At 39.2% G+C, this 21,180-nt stretch overlaps 1 protein-coding gene across 1 annotated transcript in view; it reads left to right on the top strand.

Annotated features, from left to right (window-relative positions):
• cxadr (CXADR Ig-like cell adhesion molecule) overlaps positions 1-21,180 on the top strand; it is a 41,101-nt gene that overhangs the window by 9,253 nt on the left and 10,668 nt on the right. The window contains exon 2 of the mRNA XM_040150574.1: positions 18,050-18,219. Coding sequence (XP_040006508.1) covers positions 18,050-18,219 — 170 coding nt within the window. The remainder of the gene's footprint in view (positions 1-18,049; positions 18,220-21,180) is intronic.

Genomic DNA, 21,180 nt, shown 5'->3' with positions numbered 1-21,180 from the left:
CCCACTCGATTTTGCTCCCTGTGGTGCTGACATTCAAGCCAGTCCGTCTGTCTTAGTCTGATGTTGAATAATCATGTTAAATTATATAGTTATGCTAATAACTCCTATCCATAGATAAAAGGGATTTGTTGTGAAAAATGCCTGTTGCCTTGCACAAAATCCTACTCCAAACAGTTTTTTACGAGGGTGATTGCTTGTATTATAGATTTAAGAATTATATTAAGGCGGCAGTGTAGTGAAATTTTATGATGCAGACAGAATCTTGTTAGGAGTGGTAAGGAGTATTGATGAAAAGCGACACAGAATTAGAATCAGAAAATCCCATTTCTTGTAACTTTTGTTGCCTCATAATCAAGTTGATGCTAAACTGAAGCCAAAGCCTGAATGCAGATCCTCACAGTGTGGACTCAGTAAAGAGTACAATTATTAAATGTTGATTTTAATCTTAACCCAGACAGGATATGTGCCTCTCACAATTTCTGTGATGTGGATGAATTTCATAGTGTTGAATAATATAAGATGCCGTTGGTATGTTTGCGGGTGTGGGAAGATATGAAGAAAAGAATAGTTACTGTATATGCAAGCTGTAATATTTTTGCAAAGTAGCCCTAATCTCCTTGGAAATATAAATGCAAGTAAAGACTTTGTTTCATGAAAGAGCATTACATGAGATTAGATTAGATGAAACCTTCTCCCATGGAGGAAATTGGGTCATTGCAGTAACAGAGAATAGAAAAATATACACTCCGTTCTTGGGGTAATTTTGAATGTGTAAAAATTGTAAAAATGAACATTTGGATAAGAATATTTCTTTAAATTCTCATACCTGAATGATATCTGATTCATACTGTACATACACTGCTGTTATTTTCAAACTAGTCAATTACACAAACCAAAATCAGCTGATGTGTTTTGTTTTTTTTTACTTTTACTTTAAGGTAACTTTGAAGAAGTCCAAGAGTGGACTGAAGAATGTATATTTCAGTATGCATTTTACTACACTACATTCATATGACTTCCATTAGGTCACTACGGTTTTACAACTAGGTGTCCAAAATGAGTGTGGCTGTCTGCCACCTCCCCTCTCTTTCATTGAGAGGTCTTTTCCTTGTCCTCCTGCCTCTGAAGTTATTACTCAAGAGTCACTGATGGATCTATAGATATGATGACCAGGACGTTTGGTACAGCTGGGTATAGAAAAGGCTCAATGCCTGAGCCACAGCAAGGTCAGCAAGCCACAACAGACATTTAATTACTGTAGTGCATCTCGCTGCCATGTGAGGAAAATCGGCAGCTGGCCCAGTCACCCTCCAGAGAGATGAGATTGAACTGAAAATAGCTTTGTGACTGGCTAGTTTATGGTGGTCAAAAAGCAAATTACTGCACACTCTTAATGACTAGTGCTGCTGTTTTAATAAGCAGCACACAGTGGCCACCAGGCTGCAGTTGTTGCTGCTAAGTTCCTGAAGAACCAGCTGTTAAGTGCCTTAATGGAGCACATGTATAATTCATGGACACACACACACACACACACACACACACACACACACACACACACACACAGAGCTGCGTGACTGGCTGGCTTTCTCTGAGTGGCCAATAATTGGAAGGAGAAGAGCAAACCCCCACCCTATCTCAATCATACTGGTACTCTTAGCATCCAACTCCTTTCACAAGTTGTAGAGGAACATCAGCCTTACATTTAATCCTTCTGGGACAGGATCTGATGCGAGTAAGGAGATGATTTATCATTGACAGTTAGTGTTCTAACACAACTCAGCAGCTAGAGTTGTAGATTAATGACCTGTGGGACACATAAAAAGAGCCTGTGGCTGACTATAATGTCAAATGGCATTTTATTAACTAAAAAGTGTATTAGCTGGAGTCGGAGTCTCATATCTCCAACTCCTATTAACTGGCCAACATTTGTTGGGTAGAACTGTGACATCCCAAGAGCTTTAAAGACTTTGTCAAAAGATATGTGACTTCTGTTTGCACAATGAAAAATCCCTGATAATCCCGCTACTGTAAGATCAAGTGTGGGAAATATTTGCTGGATAAGCTTGACCAGGATCAAACCAATACCAGTGTAAGACCCAGTAAGATACATTAATCAAGGACAAGAAATCTTGAACTGTAGTCAAGACAACCCATCACAGCACATTTGCTCTCAGGTTGTCTTTGATTCAACATTTTTAACCGGTATCAACATGAAATCTGTTTCTATTTTCATATACAAGCCATGCCACATGAGGTGAACAGTCGTCATTGTGCAGTGCTCCAGTCACTTTCACTGAGATTATGTACGTGTCAGCCTGCTCCAGGATGCCTTATAAGCAGTGTTTGGCTGTCTGTCTAGACTACTAAGGGGTCAGACCTTTTTTAGATTTCATTAGGGCCATCGGGGACTTGGCTTGTATGGCACGTTTCAGGCAAAAGCACTTTACTACATCCACTAAACACTCAACAGCCAGACGACCTTGCAGAATCTTCTTCCCTTTCTAAGGAATATGGTGACTTTTTGAACATTTTCAATTAAATATTAAAGAATTTAAGGTTATAATCCTTAAGAGTTTCATGAAATCGCATCCAATTTTGATACACTTTATGGTCAGCATTTTATCTGCTTTTGTTATTCAGTGTATTTTCAATCAGTAATTATGTCTTTCTATAGTAGTTTTTATTGGTAATGGCTGAGTGTTAGTCAGATTGCCTACCCAAACATGAGGGATTCACAGGAAAAAAGATGCAGCATGTAATCTTATGCAATTTTATCTCACTGATATCCACCTGACTGTTTATATCGACTCTCTTTACACTGTGTCAGAACTGTGTTAAATTACTGCTAATGCAGACAGAACAGACTAATGCCACTGCGTCACATTAAAGGCATTTAACATTCAAAATACTTCACTTTATTGTAAAGCAGCCACAGGAAACACTGTGTTTGTCACCCAAGTTAGCATTGACGGCAGTTGTTATTGAAAATGCATCTACAAAACAAGGTCATTTTTTGCACTTTTTTTGTCAGTGGATGAGTAGTGGAACAGTCAGGAGCAGCCACAGTGAGCTGTTAGATGAAGAGATGTAGGAGACAGACTGCACATCTCCACTTTCTCTCCAAGATAACCAACATTATTAGTCGCGCAGTGTGCAGGATGAAATCAGATCACAGTTGCTCATGGCATTATAGAAAAAAAGCCCAATTAATAACTGACGTCTTTGTCAATCTAAAGTGAGTTTGCGCTGGAAACGGATGCACCAGCTGCTCTTCTCTTGTATTTCTGACAAAGTAGCTGCTCACTGAGTGTTTGCTGTAGTATTAAACCATACTTGTTATTACCACAGGTGTTGCCAAATCATCCATGACCAAAATCTTAAGCATTAAGCAGCTTTGATGACTTGATCGTGCTCTTATTTAACTTCACTGAGTGGAGAATATTACAGGGCAGGGTTGTAATACAACCTCTGTTGAAAAGAAGCTCATGTTTATTTGTTTCTTGAAGCTGTCATCATTAGAAACTGAAATAGATGACGAAAGATGTTGTTTGTGCAACTTCTCTAACTGGAGTGGTTGGTCTCCTTAATGCATTCTTAGTATCAGATTTACTCTGCTGTGTGTTACAAAATAGTACAGCTGCTGCTCTCTGATTCAGAAGCAATTTCACGCTTTGGAGTCCAATTTAATGTGGGGATATCATACTGTATATGTCAGTGCACTGTGTTTAATGTTTTCTGAAGGAGTTTGCAGTGATCAGGTCTCTTAAGATTCTTTTTATAGGTTGTGGATATGGATCTAATTAGCCTACAAAGACTATCAGGGTCAAAATAACAAACTTGTTCCCTCACTGCAGTGCAAAACTCCCAAGAATCTTGAATCCCCTCGAATCTGGGCTCTGCATCTTTAATGGGCTTACCACATTTATCTCTACTGTCCAGACTCTCCACTCTTCTTTATGAGTATGACACTCCTTATCTAATGCACTGTTAAAGAACACAACATGGCGAATAAATACCATCATACTGTCATGACCAAAATTGTAGGGCTGCCTCTTGTACAGGATAGTGAAACTAGTGCAGTGGAGTTATTTTTAACATTCCAAAACGTGTCTTGTCACTTAATGGTGTATGTGGACTAGAGTGGTCGTTTTGAGCTCTCTCCTCATGTCTAGGCTGAGAACGTGAGCTGGAGGCATGAATAAACCCAGCGGTCTCGGTTAAGCTGTAACAACAACTGACAGTCTTCGCCTGCAGCTTCCTACAGGGCTCAGCACTCAGGTGCTTTCACTACACCTGCCTCAAAGAACCTCTGAGTGAAGAAGAGACTCCAGCCTTGAAACATCAGGCCTGTTTCACTGCCTTTACAGAGAAAAAGGGAGAGGAAAGAAAAAGGATTATCCATCTTGTTATCTTTTAACAGCAGCCTTATCTTGATGTCCTGCCATAGTGACTCTCCCACACAGAGATCAGGAAGGGACTGTCTGTGTTTTTACACTTACACAGAGACTGTAGTCCGGCTGGTGAAGAGTCCTTTGGACAGGATGAGAGGGTTTAGAGAGAAGGGATGTTATAAATGCAGTTGAAAAGGAATTGATGTATTAGCAGTTATTACAAATTACTTTGTCAATACACCATTTCTGCCTCAGGCAGCTTTCATCAGCAATCTTTTCAATAAAGTAAACTCTGTTAGTCCTGTAGACTTTGTGAGCACACTCTGGGCATAAAACACATATATAGGACTGTGTATTTTCTAGCAATGTCCAGAAGACCACCATCATGCAATATCCTTTAGGCGGGGGGCCTAATTTTAGACCAGCATCTAGAGGAAACAGTGTGAGCAAGGCAGCCTAATTGAATGTCTCCCAGCCAATCCAGCCAACAGCGATACATGCCTCTGCCTTACATGGAAAATAGGCTATTGTGTAAATTTAACATTGGCAGAGGTAATATCTTAATCTGAAGGAGGCGGACCTCTGCATCCTAGACAAAACTTGTAAAAATCAGCGGATTCTTTGCATTGCCATTTTTAACCAGCAAATTCAGTCAGATTCAGGGGAAATGCATATATGTTAGCTGAAATAAATGACATTTTTGTTGTTTATTTTTCATCTTTCAAGATAATGAAGGTTTTGTTAATCAGTTTTAGGTTGAGTAAATTATTTCCAACAGTGGTCAGACTTTAAGTTGTAAAATATGCTGTACTCCATTTGAAAGAACAAGGGAGGAACCCAGGAATTCATTGGGAGGTATTTGTGTTTGAATTCTCGATATTTTATACATGCCTGTGAACTGTCTATAGTCTGGCCTCACACCGTAATCCTTTTAGTGGTTTGGCTGTGAGCCATACAAGTCTTTACTTCTCCATAGGTGTTTACTTAATAAACATTTTGTGTATATGTTATCAGATTTATCTCAGCACTGTTAAAAAGTTAAGTAAAAACAGGTCCTCAGTTGACTGAGCACAGCGTGCCAGTTGTTAGTGTCAGTGATTTGTTTCACATGGTATGAGGAAGAAGTTTCTTACTGCTGAGAAAGGCAATCTGACTAAACTTGCCTTGTTCATTCTCACAGCCCCCAGTTATTTAAGTGAATATGCTCCAGCCCAACTCAAACTGAGCAGATGACTTTTCTGAGCTCTATAAATTTGAGAAATGTGAAATTGTTTCCTGTCCTGAGGAGTTGCTGAGTTTTCATAAAATTCCATCACTAATGATGCTGAAAACCAGGCTTATTAGGAGTCCCAGAAAGGACTTCTAATCCCTAATTTAGGCCTGTGTTTCAAGGGGAATGTTGTAGTATGATATTCACGCTCTGTTGCTTTAAGCTGACTTCTTGTGTGTTCACCTCTCTGACATGGTAAAACACAGTCGTGGGTTGTTTGCTTCTGTATACTCACGCATTTCGCTTGTCTTCTGTATCATAAATGTGCATGTCAGGATGTATGTTCTCTAAACACCACCAGTTAAAACCACTCTATGAGAGTCCATCAACAATCTGAGTGAAGTAGCTGCACTCTGCTGCACTTGTGTCTCAGTGTTTGATCAGTGATGCTGCCTCCTGATCACAGTTGGCATTGTGCCTTGGGGCCCGGACAAAGGCTGGGCTGGGGCGCCAGCAGGGGCCTGGTCTGTATCAGACACTTTATTTGTTTTGGGGGATGGGGGATGGGGGATAGGATGGGCTGCAGCACGGCTACCTCCCCCTCAGTGCATAGAAACCCCTGTGTCAGGAGAGAGACGCCCCATGACTACACCCCACTGAGACATCTGGCTTTCATTTGTTTGGTTCATATTAAACTGCTGGAAGCTTAGAAAACAAATACCTGCCTTTTAATAAACAGTATTTCTTTCAACAGCCTTACCTGATTCTCATTTATTATGTATTTCTTCAAAAATATAAAAAATGTTTTTGCAGGGTCTTTACATGTTTTCTGGATGATCCTGTTTTATCTGGATAAACTAAAAATTTAGAAAATGCAGCAGTATTAAATGTACCATCTTGGCTTTCATTACCCAATCCACCTTCATCACATCTGCAACATGTGTTTTCAGTGCGTCTCCAATCCTCAATACAGATTATACAAATAAAGACATTCTGTGGGCAGTGTTGACCAGAACATTTTGGCAGGTCAGCTAGTCTGAGATCAATCTAATGTGTAGGTTGGGTAAGGTCGGTGAAGTGAGTCAGGTCCTTGAACACGCACGCAGCATGCTGTCATTCGAAACCAGAGTAGCAGTCACACAGAAAGCTGGTAAAGAAACTGAAAGGGGCTGGTAAAAAATTTTATGGATTTTTTGACAGTCCGGCGGCCCACTGATGCAGTGGCCCACCGGGATTCGTCCCACCATGCCCGATGGCCAGTCAAACTATGAAAGGTTTTGTTGTAGTTGTGTGGTGCGCGCACATAGTATGTCGGCGCTCAGAGTGAATATCAGTAGGTAATAAAAAATATATCTAACTTAATCTTGGCTAGTTAAATCTACCTTTCTCTCTTCTGTTTCTTTTTCTCTTCTTTCTGTCTCTTCCTCTCGCCTCTGCCAGGTGTTGCCATGTCTGTCCACTTCCTGTATCTATCCTTTAAAATTAAAAGCCCTCGACTGAATCGTGTAATTGGGACTGACTGATGATTGATTGAAAACGTCTACTTGGGCCACCACCCCTCCTCCTCCTGTAATGAGGATTAAGTGGCAACAAAGACACACAAATGTATGTTTGTAAGGCATATTCCTACATTGCACCATTTCTCAAGTCATACAAACTGCTTTCACATGTTAAGTAATTGCTTGCAGGAATTGCAGAATTTTTATTTTCCCTGCAAAGTGAGGACATGATTTTGTAATTAATCCTCTGGCATCTCTGACTGAAGTAAACACTCCAGCTGTTTCATGTATCTATCTCCTCTGTGTCACAACTACATCTACAGAAAGGCCTTTTAATAAACAAGACACTCAAACGTATCTCTGACATATTTCATATTCGGCACCTTCATGCTCCTTTGCCTCATTTCAGTTTTAATTTCCTCCTCACATGACTATACTGGCACATTTGCTGTTGTTTTCCGTGAGGTTGTTATCAGCGGGCTATCTGTTTGCTGCTGCTTGGACTGGCATCTTTCCTATCAGCTCTATGGCACACCCCTTCCCATATTGTCACCAGCTCACTATGTCCCTTGGCTTCAACAAATCCTGAAGGACACAAGCCTTTTATATTTATAGTGAGTGAGTGAGTGAGTGAGTGAGTGAGTGAGTGAGTGAGTGAGTGAGTGAGTGAGTGAGTGAGTGAGTGAGTGAGTGAGTGAGTGAGTGAGTGAGTTTCCACAGCTCTCAGAGACACTGAGCATTCTTATCTGACTCTTCAGGGTGCTCTAGATAAATTTGCCTCGTCTCACAGGCACAGAGGGAGGAAGAGATGTAGTAGTGTTGGCCAGGGTTATTTTTATTGGTTTGTGTCTAGCTTTAGAAAAATTCATGGTGGCAGAAAGGTTAGACAAGCAGCAGCTGCTTTAATCCGTTGTAGTACACCTTATAAAATGGTATTGCATTCTATAAATAAGAAGTACAAAATCCCAGGGCCAAGATTTTAGAGTCTTTTTGATGAGGACTTTTGCTTTTTGATTAACCTGCCATTAAGGAAAAAGCAAGTGTGACTTTGTGCTACCTAACCCCTTTCTTCTCTCCCTTTGGTCCTTTCTATAGTTCCTTTATTCCCTCGATTGTTCAGAGACGTCAGTTTTTACTAGTTCTCAGTTGATGGTGGGACAACTAATCTAATTTGAATCTACATAGAAAATGATAAAACTTCCCCTTTTTATTGATTTAATAAAGGGGGGAATTAATGTATTATTGTAGCAGCAGGAGCATCAGGGAGGCATTAATTGTTTTATATAGAAAACACCAGGATTATTCATAAGGCCAGGCTTTCATAAATTAAGTAATTACATCAGAGTAATTGTCACTGTCACTGTTGATGTTCATGGATTCGTGCAGCAATTTGTTGCTGTTGACATTCACAGCAATGGCATTAACTACATCCCCCATGGGCCTGTCTAAAAGCTGTCAAATGCTCAGGCGGCCGAGTAAAGTGCCTGTCATTCGTCACCCCTTCATCATTTAATGTTCAATTATGTCAAAACAGCCTTTAGGTCATCTGCACTGGGAATTGATGGCAGCTCTGTGTGGCAAGTGGAGCTTTCAGGCTGCATTACAGCGTAATCAGTATGGTTCAAGAGTCCCAGCCCTCTGCAACACTAAATAAACCACGCCAAGCTCACTCTCAGGGCACCCACATTGCTTCAAATTGAATAGTTTCAGCAGGGGCACTGGGGCGAGCATTCAGAGCCTTCTTTTTGAGCAGCAGCCAAGTTATGAAGTTATCCTCTGCTTTGCCTGAAATAATTGATGTTCTTCAGCATGGTCACAGGGGATTGGCATGCCTGTCTATGATGTGGAGAGTGTCTTTGCTTTTTAATTTGCTCATTCCAAAGCCCCCAGACTACAATTTTACTATAATGAATCACTAATGTTTATCCCACCATCATTGCTCATCCAGGAAAATGTGCCACATTCATCAAAAGCTCTGCATTATTGTTTTTCTGCTTGTTTTGTCCTTATGAGAGAGATACTTTCTTTTTATTTGGTTGAAATAATACTGTCTTTTTGAGGTTGTTATAGTGTCGATACATGTGTTTTTCAATGAGCACTAAACTGGAAATATTTCCACTTGCAGTGTTGTTTATGAGAAAAACCTGTAAATACAAACTTCCATATTTTAATTTTTCACATCCATTTTCCCTGCCACACACACACACTCACTCATACATTTCTTTGTTTGTATCTATTTGGCTGAAATACCTAACATTAGACCAAAATACTTAACCAGTGCTTTCACTTCCACTGAGACATACATAAGACCAAATGCAAGTGTGACTGTGTGTTAAAGATACACAAAGCTTTAAAGAAGGTAAACAGAAGTAAATCCCAGTGCAAAGTCATTCACCTCTTTTACCTAGCCGCGCTTTTTCTTGTTGCTGTTTTTGCCTTATGAGCCTGAAATAGCTGCTGCCTTTATCTCCCCATGGTAAGACTTGGCTTCTCAGACTTTACTCCCAAGGATGCTCTTTAAGGTCAAAGAGTGGAGAAAGAGGCTTATGATCCACTATGGCCACTGCCAACGCTCTCAGGGTCTTTAGCTTGGCTAGCACAAGGGTCATGAGAGGTTAACTTGTCAAACTGTCTCTTGGTTTCAGGGTATATTACTGTCTGCTGAATTTACTCCTTACACCACAGCTTATCTCATGTCTGTCTGCAAGACTTCTGACAAATCGCTTCTGTGTAAACAGTATCCATGCTTAGAAATCTATGTACATTCCATTTAGAAACTAATGTTTCCTGGCTGCAGAATAGAGCCACAGTAGACTGATAGATGAATTGGCCATACTGATATTAGCTCGCTGCAGCTATATCAGTGTACATGTTGGCCATTAAGTTAAAAAGGGTATCCAATGAATGTGTATTAAGATATTTGGTTTTTATTATGTGTTTATGTTAAAAAAAATTCTATCGGCCGATAGGTCTTAAAATTTTAAAATATTGATCCAGTATCAGTCGTATTAATGACAAATGGCCATTACATGTTATTGGCACGCAAAGTCAGACTCAAAACTTCACATTTTGTCCAACCATCAGAAAACTAAAAAGTATTTTTCAGTTTAAAATAGGGTCAGGCAATTTATCAAATTAATCTGACTGATTTGAAGTTTTGTTTTTACACGATATGTAAAATGTCTATATCATGAAAATCAAGTTTGTTTTTTTTTAAACACAAAAAGTTAATTATCTGTAAGTATTGTAGATTATAGCATGGTATATTAGCTGTCTTGAGTCATGACAGTCTCATAAACGGTGATAAATTACACAATGTGGACACCCATCGCACTTCACAGGACTGTCGTGGCTCCAGGCATTTCTGCCTGACTCCATATTGCTAGCTGGCTGTGGCTGACTTACAGGGAATTTAATGGTCTCATCTGAAAATAGGGAGAAAAAGACTGTACGCTGATCTGATCTCTTGGTTTATGCTTGAGGCGTCACCTTTGGTTACGAGACGTGAAGCCAAGAGAGTTGACTCAATGCACAGATTCTACTTCATTGAATTATCTGGTGCTGACAGACCATAGCTGTGCGGGATATACTGTATTTTTAGAATATGCATAATAATTTCAGCCTAGCAGGTTGTGTAGGATTCATATTATTAATACTCATCAATCTTGCAGAAAAAATCTTAAAAGAATGTGTTTGTAGAAAAAACAGATAAAGAAATGTCAGTGATTAATTTTATTTTGATTTGGCTAAACAATTAATCAAATCATCAATTCAGTCAGCAATATAATTTCTAGACAAACTATGCCTGTATTTACAGTGATCATTTTTAACAAAACCACGTGGATGTTTATAAAGATGCCTCACCATGATAGATTCGAGCTTGAGTTTTTTCACTTCCACAAACCTCTCTTTCTCTCTGTCTCTCTCTCTCATGCCGTCTCTTAAGCGCCACGGCAACCTCCGAAGGGATTGGTTGCCAGGAGACAGGATTCGTTCCCCATTGTATGCCAACAAAGGTGGAGGGGGTTGGTGGTGGGGTTACAATCAGCACTACCGGAGAGAATTGGAGGCCTAGGGGACTGGCACTCCACAATCATGGGTGTGTTAGAGAGGCTTGAATGGCAGTGGGGGTATAGGGTGGAGCACGCTGACACCCTTAATTCCTCTTGCTCATTCCCGGTCTCCCAGTAACCCTGCTTGGATGTGCTGTGTCAGACAGTTTGGTGGAGACTGGAGGGAATGAGACACTCATAGAGACACAGGCAGCCATGAATAGTTATTAAGGCAAACTTTTTAATTAGCCAACATGCCCTCCCCCACTGCTTGGCTCCTCTACTACATGGACACACACATATACACATACACAGTAGGACACATAGTCTTACTACAACAGCAGACACTGTGTTTCTGCTGGACATGCATGACTGCATTTACCAGCAGTCTATTTTTCATACTTTTCCTTGGACTGTAATGATGGTCTCTCTTATCAGCCAATTATATTACTTTTGAGGAAGAAAGCCAGTTTACTTCTGCTCCGGTGCCATTACTCTAAATAAAGACTTGACTCTCCCAGTGATTATATTGAGTGCTCTCTCACTGTGGCAGAGACTTTGAGCTTAGTAAGATCATTTCTGCTTAGTGTCACGTGCTTCATTTTTCACACACTTTATGTACAGTATGTGCTGATAGCTGATAGTTACTGATTAACACTGTGAGCTGCCTCTTCGTGCATGTAACCAGAGTTGTTTGTGTTATTCCACGATAGGCACCTAGTGGTATGAGATGATTCTCCAGCCAGTTATGTTGAAATCCTCCATCAATCTTAGGTTTGCATGAAGCAACAGTCATCTACATTGCCATTTCCTGGTTAGTTGGAAGAACTCTTGTTTTTTAAGTCTTGATAATTTGTGATCTTAAAGGCCCTGAAAACATATTTTCTTAATCATCTTTTTAGTGTTCATGTCGGAGTAATGAGGTCCTTCATGAACAAACACTGTTTTCTGCCAGAGTTTGAACAGTCTTGAGTTATTTTATGAGAGACTTCCTGTAATTTTTGTTTACTCCGTGCACTTCTCATTGATTGAAAGTGGGCGGACTTAGCTGGAACAAGGAGATGTCATGTCCATTCACCTGTCAGGATTTAGTAACATTTGAAAATGTGATGGAATTGTGATTAGCTGAGTTTTTAGGTATTTAACGTTTAATAATTAATACTTAAACAATGTTGTTTTCAGACATTTAACTTTGATTGTTGCACATGAAGTGATGAATATTCAGTGTTGTAGAGAAATACTGACGATTTGAAACCATGTTTTATAGGGCTTTAAATTTAAAATTGTTAAAGGAGATGTGTGCAAATTGCTTGTTTTATTCAACCAACGGTCCAAACCCGAAAACATTGAGTTTACTGTGATAAATTAAAAAGAAAAGCAAATCCTCACATTTGAGTTGCTGGAACTAGTGAATGTTTGGCCTTTTTGCTTGAAAAATCACTAAATTGATTAATGGATTCCCAAAATAGTTGCACATTAATTTTCTGTTGATCGACTAATTGAGTAAATCACTGAATCTCTTCATCAGTCGATGTCAGTTTAGACTTTCAAGTCGTCATTATTTCTTTGGTATTCCAAGTTATATTATTGGTTAAATGCCATTCATTGATTATACTGGGCATACCTGGCCAAATAATCTCTGAGGACTCGTTTCCTTTTTGCTGCACTCTTTACAGGCCCCATGACTGACTTTACTAAAATGATTAAAGAGCTTTTTTTACTGATCTCCATTATAATGATTTGCATTTCACTGAAAGGATGGCCATCTGGGTGCTTGTACATGAAGCGTAAAATGTGACAATTTTTTTTTTCACAGATGCCTTGATTGCTGAGGATGACAAGGGCTGGGACATGTATCTTACTGATATTAGTAGAATACTGGGTGAATGGTTATTGTGACTCTTAAAGACCCTGAAAATGTGTAACAAATCTTTAACATTTCTCTATAGTATTAAATATCCATGTCTAAATGAGCAATAATCATAGTTAAAGTTCGGGATAAAAACATCCATAGTTAGTAGTTAGAGTTTAACAGTCAAAAACATTTTGATACAAATGTTGAAAGTCTGATTGGTGCACAGAAATAAGTGATATCATATTTCTCCAAATGAGCCTCACCCACATTAAACCAGTGAGAATAGCAAGGACACAAACACAAATACAGAAATCCCTCATGAGAAATAACCAAAACTGTTGATACTTTAACAGAACATTTGTGGTCCAGTTGCTCATAGTCAAAAGATGACTGAGAAAATAGGTTTTCATTTCAGGGCGTTTAACATGTTCTGCCTGCCTTGCTATAAATACAGATTTACTGTGCCTGTTGATTACATGTGGTTTTAAGATTACATTATACTCATGGTGTTTAAGCACCTCTTCTCTGGCACTGTTGTCACCTGAGCCACTAGCCAGGCAGGTTTATAAGCAAACAAATCTGTTTGCCAGTGGAGGGGATGATATTCTGAAATGGCACAGTTTTTGCATTAGTGTGGTACTCAATGAAAAGGGCTTCTTGCTGAACTGTAATTTGAACAAATGCTTCCTAAGGCCTCACAGGTCTGTCATTGATTTAAGAGGTACATCAGACAGTGTCCCTTATTACCTGTCAGAGAACACAGTAACTCTGATAAACTGTTCCAGCTGAATACTTTCTTTTTCTCTTAGAATGCCATTTTCTCCCCTTTCTAAGCAACGTTGAAAAATACCCCACCTTCTTTAAATGCATGATGAATAAACACAGCTGTCTGTCATGCAGATATCAAGCCTTGTATCCGTTTTGACAGTGATAGACATATATCTCAGTTTCCTCGATATTGCTCCCCGTTTCTCTTGCTACTGCTGAAGGCAATGGATCACTCCCATCAAGGGCATCTTTCAAAATCTGTGGGCCGAAACGACCAGCTGCAGCATCAGGAGCCAGTGAATAAAACTATGCTTTTGCTTTGCAACCATATCAAATGCTTACAGGCTTTGAGCTTCAACAATAGTGGGTGTAACTGAGATTGTCACTCTATATATGTGAATAAACTTGTGTGTCGTATTTTCATTCAGTTGTCTGTCACAGCCCTGAGGGGAGTGTGGTTTGAGGCTGAAACAGAGCTGATGGACATGAGATCAGGCAGCATCTAGAAACTGCCATCACACAAATCAGCTGTTTCAAAATCCCAAATTACTATGAAAGTAATATTTTAATTTCCATTTTTTAAGTGGATATCCTGGTTATCACCTTGACCTGATGTATGACTGTATGACTTGACTGTATGTATATTTGAATGAGAAGTTGTGCAGCCCATGTAGCATATCTTGTCTGCCAGTTGCCAGGTTGTCAGATTAGTAAAACAACGGTAGTGGTCAAGTAGGTTAGAAGACAGAAGGAGAGGCATGTTTCTCTAACACATACAGAGTTAAAAGGGTGACTATAGCCCTAGTGCAAACCATCAACACTGCATAAACCACTTTGAACACTAGTGGGGTTTGAATAGATGCATGTGCTCTCATTTGTTTGTTTTTCATGGAAACCTTGTAATCAGAAAAAGAAACCCTTACAAGAAGAGAAAAGAGGTTAATTTTCCTGTTAACAAATTGTTTACAGTTGCCAGCTTTCGCTCCTGTTTCACCAATTATCTTTGCACACTAGAGTTAGCACTGTCTGTTAGTTAGAGTAAAAGCAGCTAAATGAGATGCAGATGTAGCTAAGGAAAATGCTATGGTTTGTATTTTCTAGATGTAAGTAGGTAAAAATTCTCTTATTATCAGCAGAAAATTTCGGTCACATGTGTTTGGTGTCATCTGTGTGATGTGATAAGTGTTTACTACACATTTATAGCGCCTTTTAAAAGCAACATATTGTGGTGATTTTATTTATTTATTTATTTATTTATTTTATAAAGCTGTTTGCCCCCCGCCCCCCTCCGCTCACTGACTGGAAGGTGGCAGGCTGTCAGAAGCATTTTAATGTGTCGAGGCAGCATGTGACAACTCCATTCTCTATGGACTGTGTTCCTTGCCAGGGCTTAAATCTCTTATTGAATGGAGAATCTTAACCCAGTTGATGTCACCAGGAAATTATGTTTATTCATTCTAAGAATAAATACTTAGTCTGTTCCAGTTTGGTGATGGACTACAGTTTTTCTTTATTATCATCACAAGTCCTTTAGCTAAGCTATATTCTGCTCTATTGGTCTCTTTTTTTCCACTTCCTCTTTTTTCTTGTGATTTAAAATTATGCATATTTTAAGAGGTACTTTGCTTCTCAGACAAGATGCAAGCCATGTTGACACATTCCCCTAATCAAAACATTTGACAGCAGACTGAAAATGTTTCTGTTAAGCAGGTCACTACAAACAATTTTTAAAAAAACCTTGCATCTAAATAATAAAATTAGATGCAAGCAAAAGAGCTTTCCATCACCAAAAAACCTTATGAATTTATTAGGGCTGACCCGAATGTCTCAACGCTCAACCATGGTAATCAATACCCATATCAGCATTCAAATGCTGCGTTCTTTTAACTTATTATTATTATCATTATTATTTTTGTTATATACGTATGCATTACCAGAAAAATCTCAAATAGCCCATGAAATAAGAAATAGTAATCCAACATTATTCATTACGCAACAGAATTAATTATTATTATTTATAACCATGCACGGACATTTAATCTTAGTGATAGTTTTGTGCGTTAGTCCAACTGTCATCTAACGTTACCAGCAGTGACACTGGTACAGTGGCACGTGACCATGTGACAGGCTTACAAGTTACAACTACACTAGCCAAATTTTGAAAAAGTCAAGTGTCTGGAATAACTTCCAAATTTGTGAAGATGATCCCCATTAAGTCAAGTGCCAGATATACCAAAGGAGACTGGCATAGCAGAAATTTACAATGAGTTTGGCAAATACCGGGAAACTGTAATTAACACCTTGGCAGTCAGTCTTGCAATGTGCAGATTTTACACACTGTTCAAAATGAACATCATCAAGCATTAAAAAGCAAGTAAAAACTATGAAAGCAATTATTAATCACAGAAATGCTTTCAGACAGAATGTTTGGGCTGCGGTTTTGTGATCTGGTGTGTCTGTCTTCTGAGGTTCACTGAAGCCAACCATTATTGCTGAGGTTAAGCTCATTTAGTTTCAAGATGAACAAACCGTTGAATGATTAAGAGATACACTTTAAACAGTTCAAGAAGAGGCTCTTTCGACTGCCAAAGCTCGAGAGGAAAACTAAAGAGAGACAAACTGCGTAAAAGAAAAGCTTGAAAAATATATAAAATTGTGCCTGGTAAAATCCTTCTGGCTGAAATGTTGCACTAATAAAATGCTGTGGATTACGTCACAGTGTGTAGACTATTTTTATAATAAAATGGCTAAAGTGGGCAAAGTTGTTAAGTCCTTATGTCGAGTAGAGTATGTAAAGTCTGAAGTAATTTGATATTCACATTCAGAATGTCCCCTCATGTTATCCTGAGCTACACTGATGAATACACCAATTGTGAAAACATTTTTTGGTGCATGCAGACTCGATAATCTTCATCGTCTAAGGCTAGTAACTTCAGTCAATCATCTTTTTAGTGATGTCTGCGATTGTGTCTGATACTGTATGTGCTTTTGCTTTATCTGGCTGTGTTCTTTGTATGTTCTGTGCTTTTGTTTGTCTGTTTATGTTTATTGTATGTACTGCATTTGTCCTTTTGTTTTGCCAGGCAAATGTTTTTATTTCTGTCTGTTGTACTCTGATGAGATCTGTTTTATGAAAGACATCTTGTTCTCAATAAAATTACCCGATTTAAATAAAGTTTATATATACAGATCCTAGCAACATGCACTGTCTGAGGTAGTCTGAGCCTGCCCAAGTGCACAAACTTGTTTTCCACCAGCTATTAAAGCCCTAGTCAGCAATGCTCTCAGCTCTCCAATAGCCTCTAGCTGTGAATATTTAGTGTTTTACATTTAACTTGTATGTATATAATAGTCAAACGTTTATCCTATCCTATCTTTGTTGAGCTTTGTTGTCCTTGTTTTTAGCTGTATCTCTGCTTCTTTTTATCTATCTTATGAAAATTGTTCTTGGGACTTTGGGTAAGCATGGTGAGAGCAACTTAAAAAACAGAGTCAAATTCCTTGTAAGTTAACCCATACCTGGCCAATTAAGCTGATTCTGATTCTTGAAGTCTTAAAGCATTGAATTCAGTTTCCTCAAAAAAGGCCTTAGAGGGTATTAAAAAGTCTTACATGTAATTTGCAAAGGTCTTAAATATTGTCTCTTGCTTGGTGTAGGCAGTAATGGGCAGTGATGTAAGCTATAAAATGTTTTGTTTGTGAATGTGGGCTGTCGGGAGATGTTACACACAAACTAGAAGTGGTTTTTTTTTGACAGTGGATTGAAGAGGAGGCTGTTCAGTCGTCTTTTGCGTAATTTCATCATAAATGTTGATTTTTAGAAAAATAATAAATGAACTTAAAAGAACAATCACTTAATTGTTTAATCCCTCCATTAATTTTCTGCCACTTATCTGGGTCCAGGATAATTGACAAATTATATTACGATTAATTATATACAGCTAGAAAGTGTTGACATAAATGTTAATAAATTCATGTAGTTAATAAATAAATGTAGGCTGTATTGAATTGTCCCTCCTGGGTTTCCTTTATTCTTTGAAACAGGTGTTGAATTGAATTGTATGAGGTATCAAGAAGGTCTTAAAAAGTCTTCAATTTGGTGAACGCTAAAGAAACCCTAGAATTGCATTGTTATCGGTGGACCCCTTTTATACTTGCTTGCAAGTCTATTATTGTTATATTATTATTATTATTATTATTATTATTATTAAGTCTATTATTATGCATGTGAGAGTGTTGACATTAATTTCCTCTCTTTGTGTGTCCCTGTCCAGGTTTGGTCTCAGGTCTAGAGATTACATCTACAGGGCCGACATCCTTAGAGAAGGCCAGCGGTCAGAGTGTAAAGCTGGACTGCCAGTTTACTCTGGCCCCTGAAGACTCTGGACCACTGGATATTGAATGGAGCTTGCTTTCTTCTGACAACCAGAAAGAGGACAAAGTGGTACGTCTAGATGCTGCCCACAAACGGAGAAAATGCAGTTTTATTTAAAAATAGCATATGAATAATTTGGCATTTATCTGTTCTTTGACCGACTTTTATTTAACACAGTCACTTTATCAATCTACAGTGAAGTCAGGCTTTGTTCTCGCCTTTTGGTCGGTAGCTAGTAGGATTTCTTCCAAACTGATCTTCTGTATGTACCTTTACAATTGTTTTATTTTCCTCTCAGGATTAAAGGCTTTAAAAGTCCTTCATTTGTTCAATGTGTGTGGTTTTGCACTAACCTGCTCTGCTATGGAGGTGTATGTGTGGCTTGGTGTGTTGTACGAGAGATGAAATGTATTACACGTTCATGTTAAGTGTGTATTTTCTTGAGGTGTCGCAATGTAACATAGTGAGCATACAGTATGCAGGACAAATGTAATTTGAGCCACTTGTATTTCTATTGAGCATTTGTTCTATGCAGTGCTTTCACAGACGCATAGTGGGAGTGATGGGAGCCCCCTTTATCCCAGGCAGTGTTTTTCCTTTCCTGCATGTCCCTCAGCCATGAAAAGGGAAGACGATACAACTCTGCAGGAACTCCACATGCCCTCGGGCTTTCATAGCCATACAGACAGATTCTTGCCAGATCGTTCCAGTGGTTTTGACCTCCCCCATGTCTCACTACTCCCCTTATCTCCCACCTGTCACCAAGCTTTCCCATCCCTCTCCTCCTTTTTTCACCCGTGTCCTGTGGCTTTAGTTTTTTGTTCTGTTTTGTTTTGTTTTTTCCCAGAATGATGGAAATAGGTCACATGCTCATCATTAGGCTTCTCTTTCTCTGTCATTCATCCACTATCATCTCTGTCCACTGACCTAACCAGCCCTGCTCTCACCCAGGTAGAGCTCTGCACTCTTGCTTCTGGTCGGTGCTTTCTCCACTGTCTGGAGTTGTGCCATTAATTACCCCATCTATTTGTTTTTGACCTATTTTGTTTTTACTTTGAATCATTAACTGGTGTATTGGAGAAAAGGGAGGTGGAGTCAAAAAGTCTATCAACATTGTTTGTTCTTAGCATTTCAATATTTCATTTTATGATCAAATATCCATTTCAGTGCTTTTTAAATTTTCTAATTTTTTTCAGTGTCTCGATGATACAAGTGAGGCCAAAATTCAGGATGGATGGTTCCCAAGTAACGCCTTTTCCTCTTCATGTCTGGATGTAGCTGTAGAAATACGTTCCCAAATTGTATCTTGTTCCACAGTTTATTTTCTTTATGGTCTGCCTTTTTGCTGAGCAAAAATTAGTGTTGCCAAACCTTTGTTGGAATTTAAGCAGGCCAGACATCTCTCTCTGAACGTATTTGTTCTCCTTGACCTATCCAATTTTGCTCGCTATATACACACACTCACATTCAAATAGCCTTTAACCAATATGAAGTCATTCACAGAGTAAATTCTTTGTAATTAGCGGCATATTAATTCTAAGCGGCTGCTTTAATATATGTGACAGTGTTCAATGCAATTAGGCTGATCTGCTTGGACCAAAGCTACCAGGTCAGGCAAGGCAATGTGAATGAAGGGTAAACTTTATAGCCAGAGGCGCCCAGACGCTCAGAAACCATGGAGAACCTTGCCTCACATGGCTTGAGATGAGAAAATCCAGGATGCTCTTAAAGGAACAGCCGCTATCAGATAAAACTTTAAAGCGTAGAACTAGTCAACAGGATCTGTCCCCGTGGTCGCACAACTGGGAACTTGTTAGTCCTGCTGCAGGCAGGGAGCTGGGTTGTATGGTGTCCCTGGCATGTGCAAGTAGCCTTTTAATTTAAGAATTCAATTCAATTCAAATTATGAACCATATATCCCAGCTGCATTTTCTTTGCATTGATGCAATCACAAGTAATATCACAACAGTATCTGTTCAGCTCAGTATCTGGTGGGGAAAGTTGTCCACCTTCATCTGGAATATCCCACATATTATTAGGGTCTTTTAGAGGGTGGTGAAGCATAGTTAATGCATGTTGCTTTGTTGGGCTTGAATGAGAGATGCCAGGCATGCCTACAGTAATAGTCATTTGCATTCGGCTCTCATTCCCTGGCTACAGATTAGCTGAAAAGAGGGTGTGCCCTGAATCTTTACCACCATTGTGAGAACAACGAGGAAAACAATTATGAAAACCAAATCTGAATGGTGTGAATAGGAGAGGAGTTTGCTGAGGAAAATACATTAAAAATACATAGCTTTATCCCATTTCATACAAACTGACTCTTTTGTCCTTGAGCACAGCAGCAGAGCATTTTGATTACTCAAGTTATTGTGACAGGAATTTGTGCATGTTGACAAAGTATTGGAGGATTTGGATGTAAAGCCATGACACAGTTTGTGACAAAATTGCATTGTTTGTATATCAGGGAGGATCACGCATGCTCGTGGCCACATTTTGTTAGATTCTCTGTAGCCTCATTGAAGGACACTAATCCAATTTTCAGGTAGTGATTCTTGTTTAATCTTGCAAAACAGTTTGGAGCAGTGACATTCCTGTAGAAGCATGTGGCAGCAGGAGTACAGTACTTATATTCAAATTAAAAGGCTATCTGGGAGTGCGAAGACACAACACCCTCAAGGTCTGCAGATTGTTTAGAGTATACAGGTAGCGCAGTCCTCTGTTTTGCCTCTCAAATGATCTGCACCTCTTCCTCTTCCCTCCGTGAGCAACAGCATCACATGACAATGACCTCATCTTTAGATGTGTCTGATGAAACTAAGCCTGGCCAATAGAGGTGTTTTACCTCTACAGCATGATCCGTTCACTGCGAACGGCCACGCCAGGTGGTGATTGTATCATTGAGTGACCTGTCTGTTATGAAACACAGCACACAGACAGTAGTGCTCTTCTGTCCTTTCCAGCCCCTGCCAGCTTGTCTAGTCATATGCCCTTTTTATTTTCATTCCCCAGGCGCTTTGTGGGATTTTT

This window comes from Xiphias gladius, chromosome 17 (genome assembly GCF_016859285.1).
Source record: "Xiphias gladius isolate SHS-SW01 ecotype Sanya breed wild chromosome 17, ASM1685928v1, whole genome shotgun sequence".
NCBI classification, from domain to species: Eukaryota; Metazoa; Chordata; class Actinopteri; order Istiophoriformes; family Xiphiidae; genus Xiphias; species Xiphias gladius.
This window is presented reverse-complemented; position numbering and strand designations above follow the sequence as displayed.